The sequence below is a fragment of the Microtus oregoni genome, unplaced genomic scaffold, assembly GCF_018167655.1.
Source record: "Microtus oregoni isolate MIOR12 unplaced genomic scaffold, Mior012 000004F_ref0000308, whole genome shotgun sequence".
NCBI classification, from domain to species: Eukaryota; Metazoa; Chordata; class Mammalia; order Rodentia; family Cricetidae; genus Microtus; species Microtus oregoni.
This window is the reverse complement of record NW_024543063.1, coordinates 45211124-45234837: the sequence shown is the minus strand read 5'-3', so window position 1 is coordinate 45234837 and position 23714 is coordinate 45211124. Positions and strand designations below refer to the sequence as shown.

At 41.1% G+C, this 23714-nt stretch overlaps 1 protein-coding gene across 2 annotated transcripts in view; it reads left to right on the top strand.

Moving 5' to 3' along the window:
* The window catches only part of Rfwd3 (ring finger and WD repeat domain 3), a 31265-nt gene that overhangs the window by 4955 nt on the left and 2596 nt on the right, over positions 1-23714 (top strand). Inside the window, exons 3-12 of one of the 2 annotated variants that reach the window (XM_041650444.1) lie at positions 2830-3008; positions 4970-5037; positions 7698-7883; positions 7963-8054; positions 13860-13974; positions 14059-14284; positions 16742-16892; positions 19396-19572; positions 20698-20912; positions 22984-23195. In XM_041650444.1, the coding sequence (XP_041506378.1) occupies positions 2830-3008; positions 4970-5037; positions 7698-7883; positions 7963-8054; positions 13860-13974; positions 14059-14284; positions 16742-16892; positions 19396-19572; positions 20698-20912; positions 22984-23195 (1621 nt within the window). Of the gene's footprint in view, positions 1-2829; positions 3009-4966; positions 5038-7697; positions 7884-7962; positions 8055-13859; positions 13975-14058; positions 14285-16741; positions 16893-19395; positions 19573-20697; positions 20913-22983; positions 23196-23714 lie in introns of both variants that reach the window. The other variant, XM_041650443.1, reaches the window with a different exon arrangement.

Here is a 23714-nt window from a genome sequence, read left to right as displayed (position 1 = left end):
TCTTATTCGTGTATATGTATATGAGCACACTCATGGCACAGCATGGATGTGAGGTTAGAAGACAATTTGCTGGAGTTGGTTCTGTCCTGCTATATGAGTCCCCAGTTAAACTCAAGTGATTGACTTGCTCATCCATCTCACTAGCATTGAGTAGGGTTATTTAGTTAGTTGGTTTTGGTGATTTTTTTTTTCAATGAAATAAAGTCTTTTTGTATAGCTCAGGCTGATCTGGTAACAGCCTCCTACTTCCACTTCATGAGTGATGAAATTATAAGTGTTGCCACCATGCTGGCTTCTGAATTTCCAAACTTTAGGTGAATTTCTCTCTATAATGTTTGCCATTGACTCACCTGCTAGACTTCCTGGGGCCACAGTGAGTGGCTTCTGCCTTAGACCTAGCCAAGAGGCCAATTTGAGGGAAAAATTAAATAATGAACTGATCTTGGCAGCAAGCCCCTAAGCCAAGCTTTAAAACTCCATCCTGCTTGGTTCTGTTGCCAAAGCCATCATTCATGAAGTATTACAACTCTAATATGTGAAATTGAATTTTACCCTAGAGATATTGATGAATAGGATAGATCAGAGCACCTGTTACCACAAAACTAAGGAAGACTAGGACTACAGATGATAAAACCCAAATTTTTTTTTTAACTCAAGAACAGGGTGGTCTGAAGAGATGGCTCAGTGCTTGGCTGCTCTTCCAGAGGACCAGACCAGGATTTGATTCCTAGTAGCAGCTGACAACCATATGAAGCCGGTTCCAAAGGATCTGACATTCCTCTTCTGACCTGTACTACATGCAGGTGGTACATAGACATACATGCAGGCAAAGTACCATAAATGTAAAAAAATAAATAAATCTGAAGAGGCCAGCTAGGTGTGGTACATGCCTTTAATCCTAGCACTTTTTAGTCCTGCAATAAGGATACCTTATCGTAAAACAAAGCCAGATGGTGGCACATACCTTTAATCACAGCATGCTCGGAAGCAGAGGCAGACTGATCTCTGAGTTCAAGGCCAGTCTCTACCAAGTGAGTTCCAGGGCAGCCAGAGATACACAGAGAAACCCTCTCGAGAAACCAAAACCAAACAAACAACAAAAAACCAAAAAGAACTAAACTAAGCTTGATTTAAAACAGGTAAAAAGCATTTGTTGTTGTTAAGAAAGGAGCTGTTTCGGACTTGATAGAGCTTACCTTCCATGCACTAAGTTCTGGGTTTGATTCCTAGCATCAGTGAATTAGGAATGGTAGTGTATAGGTTGTTTTTTGTTTGAGACAGGGTTTCTCTGTGTATCTTTGGCTGTCCTGGAATGAAACTCTGTAGGACAAACTGGCCTCAAGCTCTGTCTCCAGAGTGCTGGAATTAAAGGTGTGTGCCATCACTCCTGGCGATAGAGTATACCTTTAATCCCAACACTTGGAAAGTAGATCTGGAAGATCAGAAATTCAAGGCCATCATTGGCACGTTAGAAGCCAGGTAGGAGTATTTGAGACCTGGTCTATTAAAACAAACAAACCAAAAAAAAAAAAAAACACAACTGGGTGTGGTAATGCTTGCCTTTTAACACCAGCACTTGGGAGGCAGAGGCAGGTAGACAGACCTGTGAATTCAAAGCCAGGCTATTTGGGGCTACATAGACCCTGTTTAAAAATGGGGGTGGGGAGGACACAAAAATGTTCTTCTGAAATTGTTTAGGATTGGATGTAGAGATCCAGCTTGGGAACTCTGGACCTTGTGCTTACGAGGCACTATATCAAAAAAAGCAAAATAAGGACTACAGAAAATTTTCTTCTCTCTTGTCCCTCTTCTGAAGAGGCAGGCTGGTCCTTGCCTCTTCTTTCTCTCTGTATTTCTCTTTCTCTCCCCTGCCTCACTCCCTTTATTTCAATAAAACTCTCACATAAAAAAAGAAAGGAAAATTTTTCTCCTTAGAGTAGTAACAGTGTTTGTAAAATGTGAGCTAAGTTTTCATGACAAAGTTGGCCATATCTGTAGTAATCTAGGGGTGATTAGTGAAGGAAAACAAGCGACTCTTGGTGCATTTTGTAGTTCCCTATTCTCATCCCTTTGTCCAGCACCATGGTAGCCTTGGATAGACTGTGTGACAGCCACTGTGGGAGCTCCATGTTGTTGGAAAGAATCCTCATTATGTGATGTTTGGTGGTTGGTTTCCTAAAAGACTCCATGATTGAATGGCGGGGGGGAGTATATTTAACCAGTATTTACCTGATCTTCTATTTTTTCTTTTTTTAAGAATTTATTTTTATTATTTTAAATTATGTGTCCATGTGGGGATCTGTGATTAAGTATATGCATTAGAGTCCAGGTACTCAAGGAGGCCAGAGGCATTGGATCCCCTCGAACTGGAGTTACAGATGGCTGTGAGCTTCCATGTGGGTGCAGGGTACTGAATCCTGGTTCTCTGGAAGACCAATGAGTGCTCTTAACAATGAGCTATCTTTCCAGTCCAGTTATATTTATTTTTAATTGTTGCCTGTGAGTATGTATGTGTATGAAATATATGTCTGGTGCCCATCAAAGTCAGGAGAAGCATCAGAGCTCCTAAAACTGGAGTTACAGATAGTTGTAAGCTGTCTTGTGGGTACAAGGAACCATACCCAGGTCCTGTGTAAGAGCAACAAGTCCTGTTGCCTACTGAGCCATCTCTCCAGCCCTAGAATATGTTAGTTTCACTCAGTTTTCAATGGAAACATTTAATGGCCTTGAAATAGACTGAAATAACTTGGAATTGTCTTCATTATTAGAGATTATTCTTGCAGTGATGGTCCATTGTACTATAATTCTTTTGTTCCTATGTCCATGCAGGTTGAGAACACCAATGTATGCCTACTTTCAGGTAAGCAGGTCTCAGCCCTACGTACCAGCCACTGCCCCTGATTCACAGACCAGGAATCCCACATCAGGAACTGATTCTGACAGTGATAGCTCTGCAGAGAATGAAGAGGTTGTTGTCCAGGCAGAAGAACCCGAAGCTAACATCCCAGGTCTGTATTTTATCCAAAACTAAAATCCACATAGCATAAATAGCTTTCACTGGCTATGGTGACATTAAAGGACTTTGATCTGTCTCATGATTTTCTGTAATTTGTGTTCCAACAAAATAAGTCTCTCTGTAACGGTTCTTCACAGTCCCTTTTACTTTTTATACTGAGATGATCCACCCACTGCCTCACTAATTAAACAATTACTAGAGCCCTTTAATAATGGCTAGACCAAGAGCAGGCTAACACCTCCAAAATGTCTCTTGGTGCCAAAGTTGAGAGGTACATCATTTTTAAAGACAAAACCACAATTACATCAATGTTAGAGGAGATTGGAGTGAGTGACCTTGTAGCATCTGTCTTTTTCCAGATTTTAGCAGTGTTTGCCAGACATAAGATTACAATTATTGATATATGCTTCTCTAGTTGTTTTAGTTTTATATTCTACCTTGCACAAACATTTAATTATTTTGGCTAATAACATCTGGACCATGGTCAGGGTCATGGACAGTCCCAAAAGTATTGCCAAGATAGATGTGACCAGAAAGCTGAAAAGTATCTGGGCAGACATAATGTGGAGTCAGGACAAGAAGAGATTACCTCAGTAAACCTGAGGAAGTAAATTGTATATTTAAAAGTTTTGAAAAAAAAGAAAAAAAAAGTTTTGTGTGCCTATGTTGTTGGTACAAATGTCTATAATGCCATCGTTTTGGAGGCTGCAATAGGACGATGTAATGCAAGATTAGCTTGGGCTATATAATGATAAATTCAGCCATCTGAGTTGTGACTTTTGTGTCTTAGTATGTTTTATTTTGTGTAAATGGAATTTTATTTAGCAGTTGGTAATCAGAGACCCCCTAAAGTAGATTTTCTGTTTTCATTTAAAAGCCACTGATAACCCAGATCATGTTCTTTCAATACCTTTTCCTTTAAAAATCTTTTTAGATATTTTTAAGAATTTATTTTTTATGAGTGATTTACCTGCACATATGCATGTGTATCATGTACATGTCCGTGCCCAACGTGGTCAGAAGAGGACACTGGATTCTCTGAAACTAGAGTTTTATCAATGGTTGTGAACCACCATGTGACTGTTGGGAACAAACCCCGGTCCTTTATGAGATCAGCAAGTACACTTAACTGCTGAGCCCTATCTCCAGACCCTGGTTTTTTTTTTTTTTTTTTTTTTTGGTTTTCAAAGACAGGGTGTCTCTCTATCCTGGAACTCACTTTGTAGTCCAGGCTGGTTTTGAATTCACAGAGATGGACATATATAGTGAAAAAGATGAGAATTAATCAACTATAAAGAACAACTATTGAGGAGCTTTTAATATAAACAGGATTATCTATTATTAGATGGTAGTAAGGAATTTCTGTTAATTTTTAAAGATATATTAATGATAGTGTTTATATGAAAAATGTTTTTAGTGGTATTATAAAGGTTTTTCAAGTATTGACACTTTAGGGTTCGTCTGGTTTTCATGTATACACAAAACAATGGAATAGAGCTTAAGAATTCGTGAGTTTTTTATATTACTTTTTAGATAAATTTTATTTGTATAAATGTATTGCCTGCATATATGAGAACTACATGTATGCCTACCGCCCATGAGAGAATCAGATTCTCTGGAACTGAGGTTAGGATGGCTGTGAACTGTCATGTGGATGTTGGGAATTAAACCTGGGTCTTCTGCAAAAATAACCAGTGTTCTAGACCACTGAGCTGTCTCTAGCCCTGATTTGCTTTTTAAAACTGAGTGTTGGATATTTTGTCTACTTATGAAATATCCAAAATAAGTACATAGTAATAATAAATCACTGATGCTATATGGTAGAAATGACATCCTTTGCAGAAATATTATAGATTCAGGTGGGCAGCTGCAGTGAGGCTCTCTGTTAGCTTCTCCTACCTAACTTCTGTCTTTTGTATATTGTCTGTGCTGTTTCTGGATACAACTTAGCAGAACACAGAGTTGTCTCAGCAGAGCAAGAAGCTACATCTGTCACAAGAGGTGAAACAGTCCATGAAGAGGTAACAAGATTTTTCTCCCCCCCCCCCCCCCCAACAGAGTTTCTCTGTGTAGTAGTCCTGGCTGTTCTGGAAATAGTTCTTGTAGACCAGGCTGGCCTTGAACTCACAGAGAACTGCCTGCCTCTCTGCCTCCCAAGTGCTGGAGTTAAAGGTGTGTGCCACCATCACCCGGCCTCATTTTCTTTTTATAACGTCTTAACCTGAAGTTTGTTTGGCTTTTAACTCCATCCTTGGCCTGCTAAGTGCTACGGTTTCAAGCATATGTCATCACATCCAGTTTGAACATCCCTTTAAATGAAAGTTAAGATTTTCATTTTAAATGAAACTAGGTTAAATTAGAAAGCTTTGCAGACTTTGTGAATGAGATTTTCAGATGTGGTTTCTATTTCAGTTATTTATTGTGTGACTTTCTTCTTTGGGTAGCCCTGGCTGTCCTGGAACTCTCTCTGTAGACCAGGCTGGCCTCAAACTCAGAGATGTGCCTGCTTCTACCTCCTGAGTGCTAGCATTAAAGGCATGCACCACCAAGCCTTGCACTGGTTGGTTGGTTGGTTGGTTGGTTTGGTTGGTTTTAGGACAGTCTTATTAGGTAGCCCAGACAGGCCTTATTTTAGTATTTGCATATTTCATAACGTAGGATACATTTTAGTCAACTTCCTGTTATGCACCCTATTGCTTCCTTCCCCCTCCCTTTTTTTCTTAAGTTTTTCTTAAATAAGTCAAGAGTATCATTGGACAGTTAACAAATAGTTGTGATTATACTCGAGATATATTTCTAGCAGAAACTGCTATATCAAAGGAAAGTATGTTTTAATTTGATAAATGAAACTTGCATTTGAAAATTTATGCAGACTCATGCCCACAGCAACAGTATGTAAGCATGTTTTCTTTTCTCCTTAAGACAAGGTGTTACTTGGCTCTCCTGGTTGGCTCAGGGTGGTCTTTGAATTTGTAGCAATGCGTTTGTCTCAGCCTCCCAGGTGAAGGGATAACAAATATACATCCACAGTAGTAATTGGTGTCATCAAGTAACAATTTATGCCTGTCTGATAAATAAATAGTTTCTTTAGTTGAATTTAGTAACTATAAATGATTGCTTATTGATCAGTATGTGTGCTGTTTTTTGTTTGTTTTTGTTTTTCTGAGACAGTTTCTCTGTAGCTTTGGGCCTGCCTGTCCTGGAACTAGCTCTTATAGACCAGGCTGGCCTTGAACTCAGAGATCCACCTGCCTCTGCCTGCCTGCTGGGATTAAAGGCTCACACCACTACCACCATCAGGCTTTTGTTAAGATTTTTATGTTGCCGGGCGGTGGTGGCACACGCCTTTAATCCCAGCACTCGGGAGGCAGAGGCAGGTGGATCTCTGTGAGTTCGAGGCCAGCCTGGTCTACATAGGGAGTTCCAGGACAGGCTCCAAAGCTACAGAGAAACCCTGTCTCGAAAAAACCAAAAAAAAAAAAAAAAAAGATTTTTATGTTCTTTGTTTTGTCATATTTTTTCTTTGACTGGAATAAGCTGGATGTTTTAAGGCTATAGGAGTTGATGATTAGTTTAATTTTGCATGTATAAAGAACTTCCTTGGGCTGGACACATGTCTTTAATCCCAGCACTTGGAAGGCAGAGGCAGGCGACTCTCTGGTTTACAGAGTATGTTCCAGGACAGCCAAAGCTGTTACACAGGGAAACCCTATTGAAAAGCAAAAAGCAAGAAGGTTCAAGACAGAACCTTCTTGACCTGAACAAGGATGACACCAATAAATGCTAATGTAGAAAAGGGAAAGCTATGAATGAGGCTTCGAGCCTAGACAAAGAACTGACGGCAACTAAAGAATGCTGAAAGCGGGAGAGATAGTCTGCCCCGGAGGAGTACACCAAGTAGTTATCCAATACCTGGATAACCTGGATAGCAATTCAGTTTCAGCCCTGAAAACACACATAAAAGTAACATGTGACTAAGAGGATGTGTTTATAGTGTGTTATGTGTACATACATACAAATTATGTATATATGCCCACATGCACATGGGTAGCAACAGTTAAAGAAGAAAAGGCCATACATGGGGGGGGGGCACGACATTAGTGCACATGATGTCAGTCCAGGCTGTATAGTAAGATCCTGTTTCCAAAAAGTAAAAAAGAGCCTGCCTACTATCTGATGTTGATTATCGTGATTTCCAGAATGTTTTTACTTCACTTTCTGTAACTTTGGACTAGTAACTGCTTTTCTTTATTTGGATTGGAAAAGATAGAGATTCAAACAATTTTGTTAAATCAGTAGTAGGCGGCCAGATAGGTAAAGGCACTTCCTTAGATCCACGTGGTAGACAGAGGCTAGTATGGTTCAATATTCAGGCCCTTTCTCACTAACTGTTTAAAAAAAAAAAAAATCAGTGTTTCTGGGATGTAACTTCATGGTAGAAGACATGTTTAGCATGTATAAAGGTTCCACCATACCCCCAGAAGTAGATAGTGTATATAGTATATGATGTATATTGTGTTAGGTTGTATTTTATAAAAATGACATGTATCTTGTAGGTGTTAAACATTCTTCGCAGCTTTTCAGGTAGGTTTATATCATTTTGGTGCAGTTTTATGTGGTAGTTTGCACACGAGACTGTTTTTGCAGTTTCTGACTTGATTGCCTTTCAACTTTAATCTAGAAGTCTCCCCAGAAACCCGACGTTCTATCTTCTGTGGATGATGAAGAAGGGGAGACTTGCACAATATGTTTGGAACAGTGGACAAGCGCTGGGGACCATCGGCTCTCAGCCTTACGCTGTGGGCACCTCTTTGGATATAGATGCATTTCCAAGTGGCTTAAAGGGCAGACACGAAAATGTCCTCAGGTAAGGAACATAAACAAGGACTTTGTATTAAGTCAGAATCCCTAGAACCATTCTGATTGTGTCTCACTGGACTCTTTAGTGCAACAAGAAAGCCAAGCACAGTGACATCGTTGTTCTTTATGCCCGGACCCTCAGAGCTTTGGACAACAGTGAACAGGAGCGCATGAAAAGGTAGGTGAGGGTGAGTGAGATAGATAGTGTAGAGGTAAAGGCATGTGCTCCCAAGCCTTGCTCAGCAGATTCAATAACCAGGACTTAATGGTGGCTGGAGAGAACTGACTTCCACACATGTATGTATACAACACACAGTAAATAAATGTGAGAAAGGGGAAAAAATTTAAATCTGCTTAGATAGATACCAGGTGGTGGTGGCACACGCCTTTAATCCCTGTACTCGGTAGGCAGAGGCAGGCGAATCTGTGAGTTCCAGGCCAGCCTGGTCTTCAAGAGCTCGATCCAAAGAAGAAAAAGAAAAAAGAGCTAGTTCCAGGACAGGCCTCAAAGCTACAGAGAAACCCTGTCTCGAAAAACAACAACAAAAAAGCCCCCACCTAGAGTTTCTCTGCTTCATTTTGTTTCTTTGTTTCTTGGGTTTTGTATGTATGTGTGTGGTGGTGATTTGTTTTTGTTTTTGTTTTTTCCATATAGGGTTTCTCTTTGTAACCGCCCTAGCTGTCCTAGAACTAGCACTGTAGACCAGGCTGGCCTCAAACTCACAGAGATCCACCTGCCTCAGCCTCCCGAGGGCTGGGGTTAAAGGCGTGGACCATCACTGCCGTGCGTGCGTGTGTATGTTTTCAAGACAGTTTGCTATATAGCCCTTGTTATCCTGGAACTCACTCTGTGCAGTGCTAAAATTAAAGTGCACCACCATTGCCCCTGGCTAGACTTCTCCAGTTCTTTGTGGTGCCCATTTGACCCCTTTGTTACCTGTACAAGCCTTCCTTTGACTGCTCCCAGAACTAGGAGGATGTGCACATTCAATCCAGAGGCACTCTTTGCTTTTTTTTTTTTTTCTGAAATAAATTTATTTATTTATTTTGTATACAATATTCTGTCTGTGTGTCTGCCTGCAGGCCAGAAGAAGGCACCGGACCTCATTACAGATGGTTGTGAACCACCATGTGGTTGCTGGGAATTGAACTCAGGACCTTTGGAAGAGTAGGCGATGCTCTTAACCGCTGAGCCATTTCTCCAGCCCTCTTTGCTTCTTTTTAAAGCATATTTGATAAAGAAATTATCTAATTTCCTTACTACTCTGACGTTTTTCTAGTCTCTAATTTGGGATTTCTGAAGATCATTGAGGTTATAATCTCAGGCGCTGGTACTTATATAATCACATTCTACATGATTTATTGTCTATATAGCATTAAAATGTGAGGCTGGAAGCCAGAGATCATGGCACCTTTACTTCTAGCACTTGGGAGGCAGAGGCAGAGGCAGGCAGACCTCTGAGTTTGAGGCCAGCCCTGATCTATATAGAGATGAGGACAGTCATGGCTACATAGAAAGACCCTGTCTCCAACAAGTAAAGTGCAGTGTGAAGCTGAGGTTGGGAAGTATAGCTAGCTTAGTGGTAAAGCACTTGCTTAACATTGTGAGGCCCTGGGTTTCATTTTAGCACTGGGGGATTAAAAACTCTTTTGAATAAAGATCTGGTTTTGCATGGTTGTCCACACCTGTAATTTCAACACTTTGGAGGCTCATGCAAAATTTGTGGGCGATTAAAAACAAGCCTGAGCAAATAGTAAGTCCCAGGCCATAGTAAGACTCATCTTTTTGTTTGTTTTGGGGTTGGTTTTGTTTGTTTGTTTGTTTGTTTTCCTGGAGACAGGCTCTTATATGTACCCTTGGCTGTCCTAGAACTCACTATATAGATTAGGTGGCCTCAGATCTGTCTGCATGCTTCTGCCTCCCAAGTACTAAGATTAAAGGCATATGTCACCGTGCCCAGCTAAGACCCATGTTCTCACATGTTCTTTTTTTTTTTTATAATTTACTTATTTTTATTTTATTTGCATTGGTGTTTTGCCTGCATGTATGTCTATCTGAGGGTGTCAGATCTTGGAGTTACCGACAGCTGTTGACTGCCATGTGGGTACTGGGAATTGAACGTGGGTCCTCTGGAAGAGCAGTCAGAACTCTTAACCACAGAGCCATCTCTCCAGCCCCCAGTTAATGTTTTTCAAATGGTGACATGGTCATGGGAGATAGAAGCAAGAGGATCAAGGCCAAGACTGGGTACATAGCTCACTGGTAGAGCTCTTGACTGGCATCCACAAACCCCTGGGATCTGTGGGGGAAATGCCTAGCAAGTTCCAAACTGCCGTGCTACAAAGGCCCTCTCTCTTGAAAGAAAAAGGAGACTAAAGTTTAAAATACCCACCATTGAGAAAATTGCAGACATGTATTAATTCACATTTTACTGATAATGTTTGAATGTTAAATATCTAAATACTTAGAGCTGGCAATGCCATTTGGGAGGTTGTGAAACCTTTAAGAGGCCAAGATTAGCTGGAGGAAATGGTTCACTGGGCAGGGAGGGCCTTAGAAGTTAACTTACTCAAGTTGTAGCCTGGTTTGTCTACTTCCGGGTTAGCAGATGTGTAAGCGAGCCTTTGTAGAGCCACCAGGTGCTGTAGGATTACCTCATACTGTGTGCTCAAATAAATACTTCCTCAGATTGTTTCTTACTGAGGATTTGGTCACAGCAATGATAAAACTTTACTTTCAGATGTTTAACAAATACATAGTTATCCTACTACAGGCAATTCTTTTTCCCCCTCTATGTTTCTTTGGAGCCTGGAACTCGCTCTGTAGCCCAGGTTGGCCTCGAACTCTCAGAGATCCACCTGCCTCTGCCACCCAAATGCTGAGATTAAAGGCGCGCGCCACCCCTGCCCAGCGGCAATTATTTATAAAAGGGTATTTGCAAAGATTTACTTAATGAAAACAATTTTTGTTGTTAATATCTAGATCAAGTAAATTAATTAGTTGAATAAACTGATATATCTATGTGGTATAGTATTAGACAATGCAAAAATAGTCACTGTGACTATATTTTGTAAAGTATTTTTTTCCTTGTTTTTTTTTTTTTTTTCATTTGCTTCCACAATTTTCCCCCCTGTGGAGCAAAGTCCTGCACTGGGGAGACAGACTGGAAGATTTCAAGTCCAAGTCAATATATAGTGAAACCCTGTTCCCCAAACCATAAAAATCAGTCATTAAAATGCATACTTGTGTTTAAAAAGCAAAGTTCAAACTGGGGATATAGTTCAGGGTTAGCCTAGGATAGACTAGAATGTACAAATCCCTGATTTGGATCCATAGTGCCACCAGAAAGTGAAGACAGTATCCACATGACTATCGATGGATCCTGAGACTTGAAAACAATTTACTCTAGCCTCTTTAGGAAGAATTAAAAAATTTCAAAATGCAGCCAGGCATGGTGGTGCATGCCTTTAATCCCAGTATTCAGGAGGCAGAGGCAGGTGGATCTCTGATTTTGAGGCCAGCCTGGTCTACAGATTTGAGTTTCAGGACAGCCAGGGCTGTACAGAGAAACCCTGTCTGAAAACCCTCCATCCCCAAAATAAGAAAGGAAAAGGATAGAAAAAATAAAGCAGTCATGGGAGCTGGAGAGTGGCTCAATGGTTAAGAACACTGGTTGTTCTTCCAGAGGACGTGGGTCAATTCCTAGCACCCACATGACAGCTAACAACTGTCTGTAACTCCTGTTCTGGAGGATCCTAGGGAAAAACAAAAGAAAAAAAATTGAAAATACCAGCAGAAAAAAAATTAGTCATCTTTGTACTCAGCTTTACCAAATTTTAACTTTTTGCCAAATTTGTTTTGGAGCCTTCCTAAAAAGAAGTCAGTTCTAAGCAAACAAGCACTGTGCTTTTCTGAAGATGAAGAGAGGTAGATGGCCTCATGGTGGATAGCATGAGTTCTGTGTGAGACCTACCTAGGCACCCTGTCCAAAGTGCTGTTTAAGAACTGTGGAGGCATTTGTTGTTGTTGTTGGAGATGGTCTCTAAGTTGTCCAGGCTGGCCTTGAACTCTGTGGACCAAACAAGCCTGGAATTGTTTTAGCACCTGAATAGTAGTGGCAGGCCTATGCCGCCAGGCTCAGCCTGTGTGGGTTTTTGTTTCTCTGAAGCTACATCAGTCTCCTGGTTGTACTTGTTTCTGCTACTTTAAGATCAAAGTGTAGCTCTGATCTGAAAATTTTGTCAAATGGCTCTTAACTCTGAAGTCTGCTCTCATGGATTACCAAGTGCTGTAGTGTAATCTATTAAATACTGTGTTCTTTTTGCACAAACTTTTCATAGCTACCTATGTCTTAAATCAAGGATGTTGTACATCACCTGTTTTTTGGTGTTTTGTTTTGTTTTGTTTTGTTTTGTTTTTTTTGTCATTTTTGAGCCAAGGTGTCATATAGTCCAAGAACAATGGCCTTGCTCTTAGTAGACAAGGATAACTTCCCACCCCCACATGCCTTTTAAAGATTATTTTTTTTATTGTGCACGGCGTAGGTGTTTGGTCAGCACAAATATATGTGCACCATATATTTCCTTGGTGTTCTCAAAGGATAGAAAAGGGCCTCAGATTCCCTGGAACTAGAGTGCCAGGCAAGTGTGAACTGTCATGTGGGTCCTGGGAACTAAACACTGTCCTGTCTATGCAAGAGTAGTAAAGGCTGCCAGGCGATGGTGGCACCACGCCTTTAGTCCCCCCACTTGGGAGGCAGAGGCAAGTGAATCTCTGTGAGTTGGAGGCCAGCCTGGTCTACAGAGTGAGTTCCAGCAAACTGTCTCAGAAAAAGAGTAATAAATGCTCTTAACTGCTGAGCCATCTTTCCAGCCCACTGATAGAGTGTTTTTGTTGTCTTTGTTTTGAATTAGAGTCTCACTCTGTTAACTTCTGAGCCATGTCATTCTAGTCTTTATATCTTTTTCTCTTTGCTATATCAGTGACATGGAATTTTGTTCTTGTTTTTGTGTTTCATATTTTGAAATTATGTTTAAGTACATGCAAATTTGTGATTATATATTGTTATTTTTTATGTTTTTTCATGCATTTTACCTTCATTCTAATTGACTTTTTGTTAGAATTTGCTTTAATGTAAACTTCTTTATTTTTCTAAGCTTTAGCCGTTTCAGTTTTGTTCATTTGTCACTTAATTCACATGCTTTGGGACAAGCCACAGATACACCAATAGATAATCTTTTTCACATTTAGGTTCAATCTTTTATAATTTACTTTAGCTCAAGCGGTGAGTTGGTTCTTTTTCTCATTTTCTTAGGCTATTTTTAGTCTCCATTCCATAGTGTAAGTCAAATTTCTGGCTTCTATTGCTTCCTTTAACTCCAAACCCCAGTGGGCTGACTGTTTAGTCCCACATGCTACTAGAGAGATCATTTTTTACATTACTATACTTACAAGGCATACTTACAGTAAAGCGTTTATTACAATGTGAATTTAACAATGTCCCTTATGGGATCCACTTGGATCCAATACAATTGAAAATACCAAATCAATGCAGAAAACAAAAATTTATTGAAATCCAGGCACTACTTACTGATTAGGGCCCAGAACGCAGGAGCTGAACTGCGACCCCAGCATGAAAACTATGAACATCTGTGCCAAGTTCAATTACATTTTCACCAATCAGGATTCAGGGATCAGGGACTTTCCTAGGAACATATCTCTGGTACACTTATCTTCTTCTCATTGGTTGGTTTACTTAAGTATGGCCAGATGATTTGCCCACCATTCTGGTCTCAACTTGCCAACAAGGATGTTAGTAATGTCCAGTTACCCAGGGGGATCTGGGGAGGTCATGGGAACTTACACTTTACTTGCCCCTTATTCAAAATGGAATTTCTATCCAGAATGGCTTCAATTTGGTTCCTTCTTATCCTGGAAAGTCTTTTTCCTAAAACTCAGCTGCCCCTGACTTTTTCCTTCCAGTGACTTACTGAATGAACAAATGCTCAGGAAGCAGGCAGAGTTAGAATCTGCACAATGCCGGCTCCAACTTCAGGTCCTCATTGATAAATGCACCAAACTCAATAGCCGTGTCCAGGTGAGTATAAGTAAAAATAAAGAAAAACATTTTTGAGAGGGAAAATAAAAGAAAAGCTTTCATTTACAAAGTCTTTCCTTGTAGGACTTAGAAGCCTTTGTTATGCAGCATCAGAATCAAATGCAGCAGCGCAAGGGCTCCCAAGCACTTTGCAAGAAATGCTTGCCCTCCCGCCAGAACCAGCATAAATACATCTTCCAAAAGACCTTCGCAGTATCTCAGACAGGAAACTGCCGAATTATGGCATATTGTGATGCTTTGAGCTGCCTGGTGGTATCACAACCGTCTCCTCAGTCTTCTTTCCTGCCAGGTAAAGAGTTCAGAAACTCATCTTTTGTATTCATTAGTAGATACTACTTGCTTCTCTTCCCTTTTTGAAGAATCTTGGGCTCAGTGGTGGTTAAACACTGATAACAGGCTATCAACTCACTTTTCTCTGTTAGTTCCCTATTAACTGAATGCAGGTGCTTTGGGTGCCTCAAAGATAATCTTTCACAGTGGCACAGCCATTAATCCCAGTAGCTGAGAGGCAGGCGCAGACAGATCTCTGAGGGCCATGCCAGCCTGTTCTACACAGCAAGTTCCAGGACAGCCAGGACTACATAGAGACCCTGTCTCAGAACAAACAAAAGAACATGTCTTTCATAGCTGGGTCTACTGACACACACACGCCCACACCAATTGTCTTAGAATTCAGGGGCTTGAGGCAGAAGTTTGAGGCCACTGTGGTCTATGTAGTAAGATCCTGCTTCAGACAAACAGAAAATGTCTCTTTTAGCTACAAATCGTACAAGTAGTATGGCTATTTTCCTTTAAAAAATTATTTCATGGCTGTTGCTTTTATTTTGCAAATTCATTTGTCAAGAATGTAGAAATAGGAGTTGGAGAGATAGGTCAACGGTTAAGACCACTGGCTGCTCTTCCAGAGGACCCGGGTTCAATTCCTAGTACCCACATGGCAGCTCACAACTGCCTGTGGCTTCAGCTCCCTGGGAGCCGACACCTTTACACCAATGAACATAAAAAAAAAAAGAATGTAGAAATAACCAGTAGTCATATCAATGTGAGGAAGAAGATACTTGGTCACCAGTATCATCCAAAGAGAATATTCCCTGTGTATGTCGGTTACTGTACCAATTCATTCAAATGTTCAGCAAATTCAAATTTAAACAAAATTTAGTATTTTGAATTACAAATAAGAGAATTTGAGGACTGTAATAGTCATTTTATTAATATATATTAATGTGGAGCTGAAGATAACTCAGTGGTTAAGAGCACTTGCTGCTCTTTCTTTCAGGCAGGAAAGTCGTACTCTTGGAGTTCCATAATTCAAAGCTTAGCACCCATGTCAGGTGTCTCACAACCACCTATTACTTCAGTTCCAAGCCTGACAGTAGTGGCACATGCCTTTCATTTCAGTATGTGGGAAGCAGAGACAGGTGGATATTTGTGAGTTTGAGGCCAGCCTGGTCTACAAAGCGAGCCCGAGGCTCCAAAGCTACACAAAAAAAACCTGTCTCGAGAACCAAAAAAAACAAAATTGGTTCCAGATCCAGGGAATTTATTGCCTTCTTCTGACTTCCATGGGCACCCACATATGTGTGCATATACCCACACAGCACACAGAGACAAACACACATTAAATAGCTGGGACAGGACTGGTGGGACTGGAGAGACAATTAAAAGTAGTAAATTTCGTTAATTCTTCTTCCCGAGTTCAATTTCCAGCCACCATTGTGGCAACTCACGACCATCATAACTTGTAACTCTAGTTCTGGGGATCTGGCACCCTTTTTCTGGCCTCCAAGGGCACCAGGCATGTATATGGTACGCCTCACACATGCAGGCAAAGCATAAATATAAAATAAATATTAGAAATAAAACTTGACAGGGCTGGAGAGATGACTGGCTAAGCGCACTGGCTGCTCAGTTTAGATCCCAGCACCCACATGGTGGCTTAGAACTGTCCCTAACCCCAGTGCTAGGGGATCTGATGCCCTCTTCTGACCTCTGTGGGCACCAGACATGCATATGGTACACATGCATACATGCGTGCAAGGCACCCATACTCGTAAAGTAAAATAAATCTTAAAAAAAAAAAACTTGTCATCTGCCAGTTTGGTGGTGGCGCAAGCCTTTAATCCCAGCACTTGGGAGGCAGAGACAGGCGGATCTCTGTGAGTTCGAGACTAGCCTGGTCTACAAGAGCTAGTTTCAGGACAGGCTCCAAAGCTACAGAGAAATCCTGTCTCGAAAAAAAAAAAAAACCAACAAAAAAAAAACTTGTCATCTTAATTTCTATAGCCTTTTGTCTTTGTGCTTTATTGCTCATATATATCTTACATCTCCTATAGGTAAAATATGCTTAATATTTGTCTAAACAACTGTATTTTGGCTATTTGAGACTGGGTCTTGTTATTTAGACCAAGCTGACCTCAAACTTTCAGTAATGTTTTCCCCCCCTAGAGACAAGGGTTTTTCTGTGTGTAGCCCTAGCTGTCCTGGAACTCTACAGACCAGGCTGACCTCGAACTCAAAGAGATCCACCTGTCTCTGCCTCCCAAGTGCCAGGGTACACAGAGAAACTCTGTCTCAAAAGGAGGGGGTTTAAATCTACGGAATATTCCTTTTCATTGTTTGACTAGCTGTTTTCTAGGGACTTGGATTCCAAGAAAGGTAAGAAAAGATTACTTTAAAAATTACTTTAAAAGATAGATTTTGCCTTAATTTACTTTTATATGCCTTTTTTCAATTCTCTTCTTGGTAGGCTTTGGTGTTAAGATGCTGAGCACTGCCAACATGAAAAGCAGTCAGTACATTCCTATGCATAGCAAGCAGATCCGTGGACTAGCTTTCAGCAGTCGATCCAAAGGCCTTCTGCTCTCCGCTTCCTTTGACAACACTATTAAACTGACCAGGTAAGTGATCGTAAGATTGGCCTGGGCCGCTGTGCATCAAATTAGTCTTAGTTCTCTTATTTATCTGAGGCATTGTCTCCTTTTAAAAGTATATAAGCGGGGGCTGGAGAGATAGCTCAGAGGTTAAGAGCACTGCCTGCTCTTCCAAAGGTCCTGAGTTCAATTCCCAGCAACCACATGGTGGCTCACAACCATCTGAAATAGGGTCTGGTGCCCTCTTCTGTCCTGCAGGTATACACGCAGACAGAATATTGTATACTAAATAAATAAATACTTTTTTTAAAAAAAGTATATAAACAACAGGTGCATACCTTTTATCCTAGTGCCCGAGAGACAGGCAGGCAGATCTCTGAGTTTTAGGCATAATGAGTTCCGGGACAGCCGGAACTATATAGACAACTATATAGAGAAACTGTCTCAAAATAAACAAATGAATAGCCAGGCAGTGGTGTCACACGTCTTTAATCCTAGCACTCAGAGGACAGGAACAGAAGCAGGTGAATCTGTTAGTTTGAGGCCAGCCTGGTCAACAGAATGAGTTCCAGGATAGGCTCCAAAGCTACACAGAGAAACCCTGTTTTGAAAAAAAATAATAATAATAAAATAAAAGTCTATAAATCCTGTGTGGTGATTGACCCCTGTAATCCTAGCACTTGGGATCCTGAGAGGCATGATGGTTACCATGTGTTTGAGGCCAGCCTGGGCTACATAGAGAATTCCAGGACAACTTGAACTACAGAGTTAGAACTTGTCTAAAACAGAAAAGTGAGCATCAAGTGGGGTGTGATAGGAGAAGCCTCTAATCCAGCACCTGAAAGGTGGAGACAGGAGGATTGGGACTCAAGGTCAGCCTAAGGAGTGCGGAAGAAAAAATAAAAGTGACATTAGTAGTCACTAAGTTAATGTATAACGACCTGAGTTAGTTTTTGTTGGCTTTGGGCCTGGAATATTCTACACAAACATTCTGTCATGGCACCACTGTCTATCATCTTTATTTTTTACTATATCATTTTTTACTATAATTGACCTAGGCTAGCCTTGACCTTGGAATTGTCCTTCCTCACCTTTTGGGTGTGGGAGTCCAGACAGGATTTCTCTGTGTAATAGCCCTAACTATTCTGGAACTCACGCTGTAGACTAGGCTGGTCTTATACTCCTAGAGATCTGCCTGCCTCTGGAGTGCTGGGATTAAAGGTGTGTGCCGCCGCCACCACCTGGAATTCTCAACCTTTTGAATAGCTGGTGTTTCAGGTCTGCACCAAAGATTGGGTTGTTCTAATTCTTTAGAATTTCATTAGAAAAAATACTTAACTCGCTTTTATTCATGTACATGTGGGTGTTTTGCCCTGATGGATGACTGTGCACCACCAGAATGCAGGGCCTTCAGAGGCCAGAATAGGGTATCGGGTCCTCTGGAACAGGAGAACAGCAAATGTTCCTAACTGCTGAGCCAACTCTCCAGCCTCCAAATAAAATCTTGTAAAAATGGGTGAGGGTGTTCTAGAGAGATGACTTGGTAGTTACAAACACAGACTGCTTTTCCAGAGGTCCCAGATTCAGTTCCCAGCACCCACATGGCAGCTTGCAACTGTCTTAACTCCAGTTCTAGATCTGAAACTACTTCTGCTCCCCCCCCCCAAGGGTACACAGACTTAACATGTGGGCAAAACCCCCATATGTATAAAAAAATAATTTCATAATTAAAAAAATAAACAATTAAAAGGTGCAGACATGATGGCATACGTCTTGATGCAGCAAGTTCTAGACCTGCCAGGGCTGCATGGTGAGACCTTATTTCAAAGCAGGGACAGACTGAAGATACAGCGCAGTGATAGAATGCTTACCTACCGTGCATTAATCCCTAGGTTCATTGTCTACCACCCCAGGAAGCATGTGTGTTGGGGTGCTCTTCTTACACAGTGTTATTAATGACTACTGGGCTGCTGAATTATAATTTTTGTTTTTTGTTTTTTTTTAAGATTTATTTATTATGTATACAGTGTTCTGTCTGTCTGTATGCTTGCTGACCAGAAGAGGGCACCAGATCTCATTACAGATGGCTGTGAGCCACCATGTGGTTACTGGGAATTGAACTCAGGACCTCTGGAAGAGCAGTCTGTGCTCTTAACCTCTGAGCCATCTCTCCAGCCCTAATTTTTGGTTTTCCTTATATTTTCTACTTTCTTGTATTGCTTACTGATTATTTGTGTGACAGTTAACTGTAGAGAAAATTCAGTAGAGAAGGGAATGTATCATTTGTGTATTCCTTCAGTTTACCTTTTCATTTCATTGTAACTCAAGAATTAAGTTTGCAGACCAGAAAGCAGGAGTGTTTGGGAATTGAGAAGTATGCAATTCCCAGAGGAAATAATGAAATCCAGATAGTTTAGGGTGCAGATAAGTTCTTAATAAATATTCCTTTGTTAAACGTCTTATTATTAAACATCACCATTGTATACATGGTTTTCTTAATGTATAGTGGTAAAATCTCTTAACTCCACAGCCTAGAAACAAATACTGTTGTGCAGACTTATAATACTGGACGTCCTGTTTGGAGCTGTTGCTGGTGTCTCGATGAAAACAATTACATCTATGCTGGACTGGCCAATGGTTCAATTCTGATATATGACCTACGGAACACAAATGCCTACATACAGGAGTTAGTTCCTCAAAAAGCCAGGTAGGAAAAACTTGTTTTTATGAAGATCACAGCATTCTTTTTAGATTGTTAACTGTATTAGTTCATTCCTCTGAGTGTCTCAGCAATTGACCACCAATCTAAGCTCTGGTGCTTTCACCACTTCAGAATCAATAGAATTTGAGGTAGGGTGTGGTAGTGTGGTACACCTTTAATCTCAGCGCTTAGGAGGCAGGAAGATCTCTGAGATGAAGACCAGCCTGATTTACAGAGTGAATTTTAGACAGTCAGAGAGCTACACAGAGAAACTCTGTCTTGAAATACGAAAATAAAGTGGGTTTTTTTGGTAACTTCTGCATTAAAATCATAGGAACACAGCCTGTAGGTTGGTATCTGTGAAAGGATTTTTAGCATATAGTATTGTTCATAAACTTACAGGTGGAAATTTAGAAAATCTAACCAAAGCCAGGCATGGCGGGCAGGGCACATCTTTAATCCCACCTAGCATCAGGAGGCAGAAACAGGTCAGTCTCTGAGTTGGAGACTAGCATGTTCCAGAGGAAGTTCCAGGATAGTCAGGGATATACAAAGAAACCCTTTCTTTTAAAAAGAAAAGAATCTAACCAGTGCTGGTGGCTTATACCTACCATTCCAGAGCTTAGCGGGTTGAGGTGGAAGAGTTATTACAAGTTTATGATGAGAAGTCTAGAAAAGTCATCTTTTCTGAGTAAAGTCTTCTTACAGTGCGCTTTTTTTCCTTTTTAAATGTATCATGTGTCCTGTGGAAAGTAGGTACAGAATGTTATGTGTATTTCCTTTTTCTTTCTCCTATAAAGATAGCTAATTATTTTTAAAGGGTGCAGAAAGCTGGGTGGTGGTGGCACCCGCTTTTAATCCCAGCACTCAGGAGGCAAAGGCAGGCGATTCTCTGTGAGTTCCAGGCCAGCCTAGTATACAAGAGCTAGTTCTAGGACAGGCTCCAAAACTACAGAGAAACCCTGTCTCAAAAAACCAAAAATAAAATAAAATAAAGGGTGCAGGAAGACAGTCACCCTTCTGTTTGATTTCTATTGAGACCGAAATGTGGCCCAGGTCTCCTGGTCATGAGGTCTGGAGCACAGTATTGGATTTGGAGTGTGTGTCATCGTTTTCTTTTTTTGCCTTCAGATGTCCTTTGGTGTCCCTGTCATACTTACCCAGAGCTGCTGTGACTGCATTTCCTTATGGTGGGGTGCTGGCTGGAACCCTGGAGAATGCCTCCTTCTGGGAGTTAAAAACAGACTTTTCTCATAAGCCTCATGTGCTTTCCTTGGAGCCAGGAGGCTTTGTAGACTTCCAGACAGAGAGCAGCACCCGACACTGTCTCGTGACTTACAGGCCTGGTGAGTTCTGAAGTTCTCAGGGACCTGCTGTTTTGGTGGGAGTGAGCCGGGGATGTGGATTTGTACAGGAAAGAAGACATTCCTTTGAGTGGTTTTGGTAAACATCTCTAAGGCTGACAGGCTTGTTGTATTGCCGCTCTTGGTGCTACAGTGAAGATGATGGCTCCCATTTCCTCCATAGAGTCTGCTTCCCTGACATGCATTTGAAAACTTTCCACCATGTGCTTCTGGAGTCCATTGCATTCACCTTCAGACCACTTTCCTTTGCCCCTCACGTCAGATCCAGGTGGAAACAGCCTAATGCCCAATCAGGTTTTTAGTTGTTCCATATTTGGGTCCAGCGAAGTTAAGTAAGACTGACAGCCATGGTTTTATGGGAGTATCGAGGCATCTGAACTCCACTGCCTCGCCTTCAAAACAAAACAAAACAAACAAAACTGTATTCCTGATGAAGCATGCTGATGGTCATTTTGGTAAGGGTTTGCCTTTTTAACTTGGGCTTGAGGTCTCAAGAGAATGGCTCTGGCTATGAATTCTAGCCCTGCTCTAATGGGATTCTGGATATTTAGTAGTGGTTGGTTATGGTGTGCCTTTCAATCTTTGTCTTGACAAGCACCTAGTATCTTAAATTCTGGCCTGTAACTGGGTGTCTCTCACAGGAAATCTGTTTATACTGGCGGACACCTTTGTTGTGGCTCTTACTTGGTCTGAGTCCAATTCATTCCTACCTAGACAGCTGTTGTCTGGGAGATCTCCAACCAGATCAGAAGACAGGTTCAGATGAGACACAAGAGCAGCCCAGCAAAACTCATTAAACAACACAAGGAAGTTTACTACTTAGAGCTCCAAGGAAAAGAGCCATGCTTTGTAGGGCTCTTGGGAAGAGGCGGAGTCATCTCAGTGGGTACAGAGGAAGAAAAGAGCTTGTAGGACTACTGTCTTTATTAAAGCTTATGGATATTGTTCCTTAAAATTTCTGGGCGGGGGGGGGGAATTGGCTAATTTAAAGAAAACTTGAATAGGGAAGCTTATTCTATGACTGATGTCGACCATTGTGCTTTATTTGTGATCAACAGTTTTGGAATGTGTTGAGTTTTAGTGAGAATATATAGCAAACAACCAACCACTTGGGATTTTTTATTTTATTTTATCTTATTTTTGAGGCAGTTTTGCTGTGTACTCCTGGCTCTGGCACTGGCCAACCTCAAACTTCAGCCTCTAAAGAGCTAGAATTATTGACTTGTTAGTTCACCATGCCTGGTTAATGGAGAAGCCTCTGTGTGTACAGATTTTAAGTCAGACCTAAAAATGGGTTTCAAGGTAGATATGTCAAGTGTGTCAAGTTGTCCATCAGATCGCCTGGTTGTGAGTCGATCTCATCACTACACATTTGTTTTATCTGGGGCACTGTTTCAGTTGCTGCTCCTGACCTTTTGGCTTTTTACCAAATCATGCTGTGACTTCCGTAGAAAGCTTGGGGGTTAGGGCTGGGAAGATGTCCCAGCAGTTAAACACTGGCTGCTCTTCTGGAGGACCTGGATTCAATTCCCAGGACCTACGTGGTGACTCACAATTGTCTGTAACTACAGTTCTAGGGAACCCAACATCCTTACATGGACATACGTGCAGGCAAAACTCCAATGAAAAAAGAAAGCTTGAAGGTGGGGGTCCCACTCTGTTTCCCAGCTTTTATCTGTCATTCAGAAGTACTTTAGATGTAACTCTACTTGCTATAGCTAATGGAGTCCTCAGTGGAAGAAGGAAAAATACCATTAGAATACCTGAAGAATCAATTCCCCAGGAGGTCTCAGAAGATATAGTGTTTATTCAAAACCAGTATATTTCTAGAGTTGTTTCTCGGGTAGGAAAAACCTTTTGAAGATAACTTCTTTTTTCCTAGCCAGGCTTCTGAGTTTCATTGGTGCTGTGTTGTTGTATTTGCTTTATAGGTCTCATGGGTTTAATGTATTTACCTTTCTTTGCCTAGCTCGGTTGTAAGTGAGGTTCCAGTACCTAGTTAATTTCTTTTGTATCATCTCCATGAGGTAACGCCTATTTCTCTGTCTCATAGATAAAAGCCATAACACCATGCGAACTGTGCTGTTGGAGATGTCTTACAAACTAGATGATACTGGAGAGCCCGTCTGTTCCTGCCTTCCTGTGCAAACATTCCTTGGGGGACCCACTTGCAAACTATTGACCAAAAATGCCATCTTCCAAAGCCCAGAGAATGATGGTAATGTCCTAGTGTGTACTGGGGATGAAGCATCAAAGTCTGTCCTGGTGAGCCTATTTTTATTTTATATTTAAAAATAGTTTGGGGTTTGAGGCCTAGACCTAGCTCAGTGGTAAGGCAGTCTTCTGGCATATCCGAGGGAGTCAGTTTCAAGCACCGCTACTCCAGTCTAAAGGTAATGAGGCAGAGAGCAATACCAGAAGACACCTGTGGTTTCCAGATGCACGTATGGGGGCACTATAAATATATACACATATACGCTCAAAACTGTCGCTGGTATGTAATGATTACACCAGGTAGTAAACAGTGTGAAGTAATAGCACAAGTAAAGGGAAGAAAACAGGATTGCTAAAACGTTGAAGTTTAATAGGAAGTTGACTTATTTAGTAACACGTCAAGTGTGAATTTCAGGCCAGCCAGAGCTGCACAGACCCTTTCTCAAGAGAAAGGGAGAGCCTGATGGTAGTTTATTATACCCATTTTGTTATTTCAATATAATTTTTTGAGCCATTGTATACTCACTATATAGATCTTGCTGGCCTCAAACTTGTCTCTACCTTCAGAAT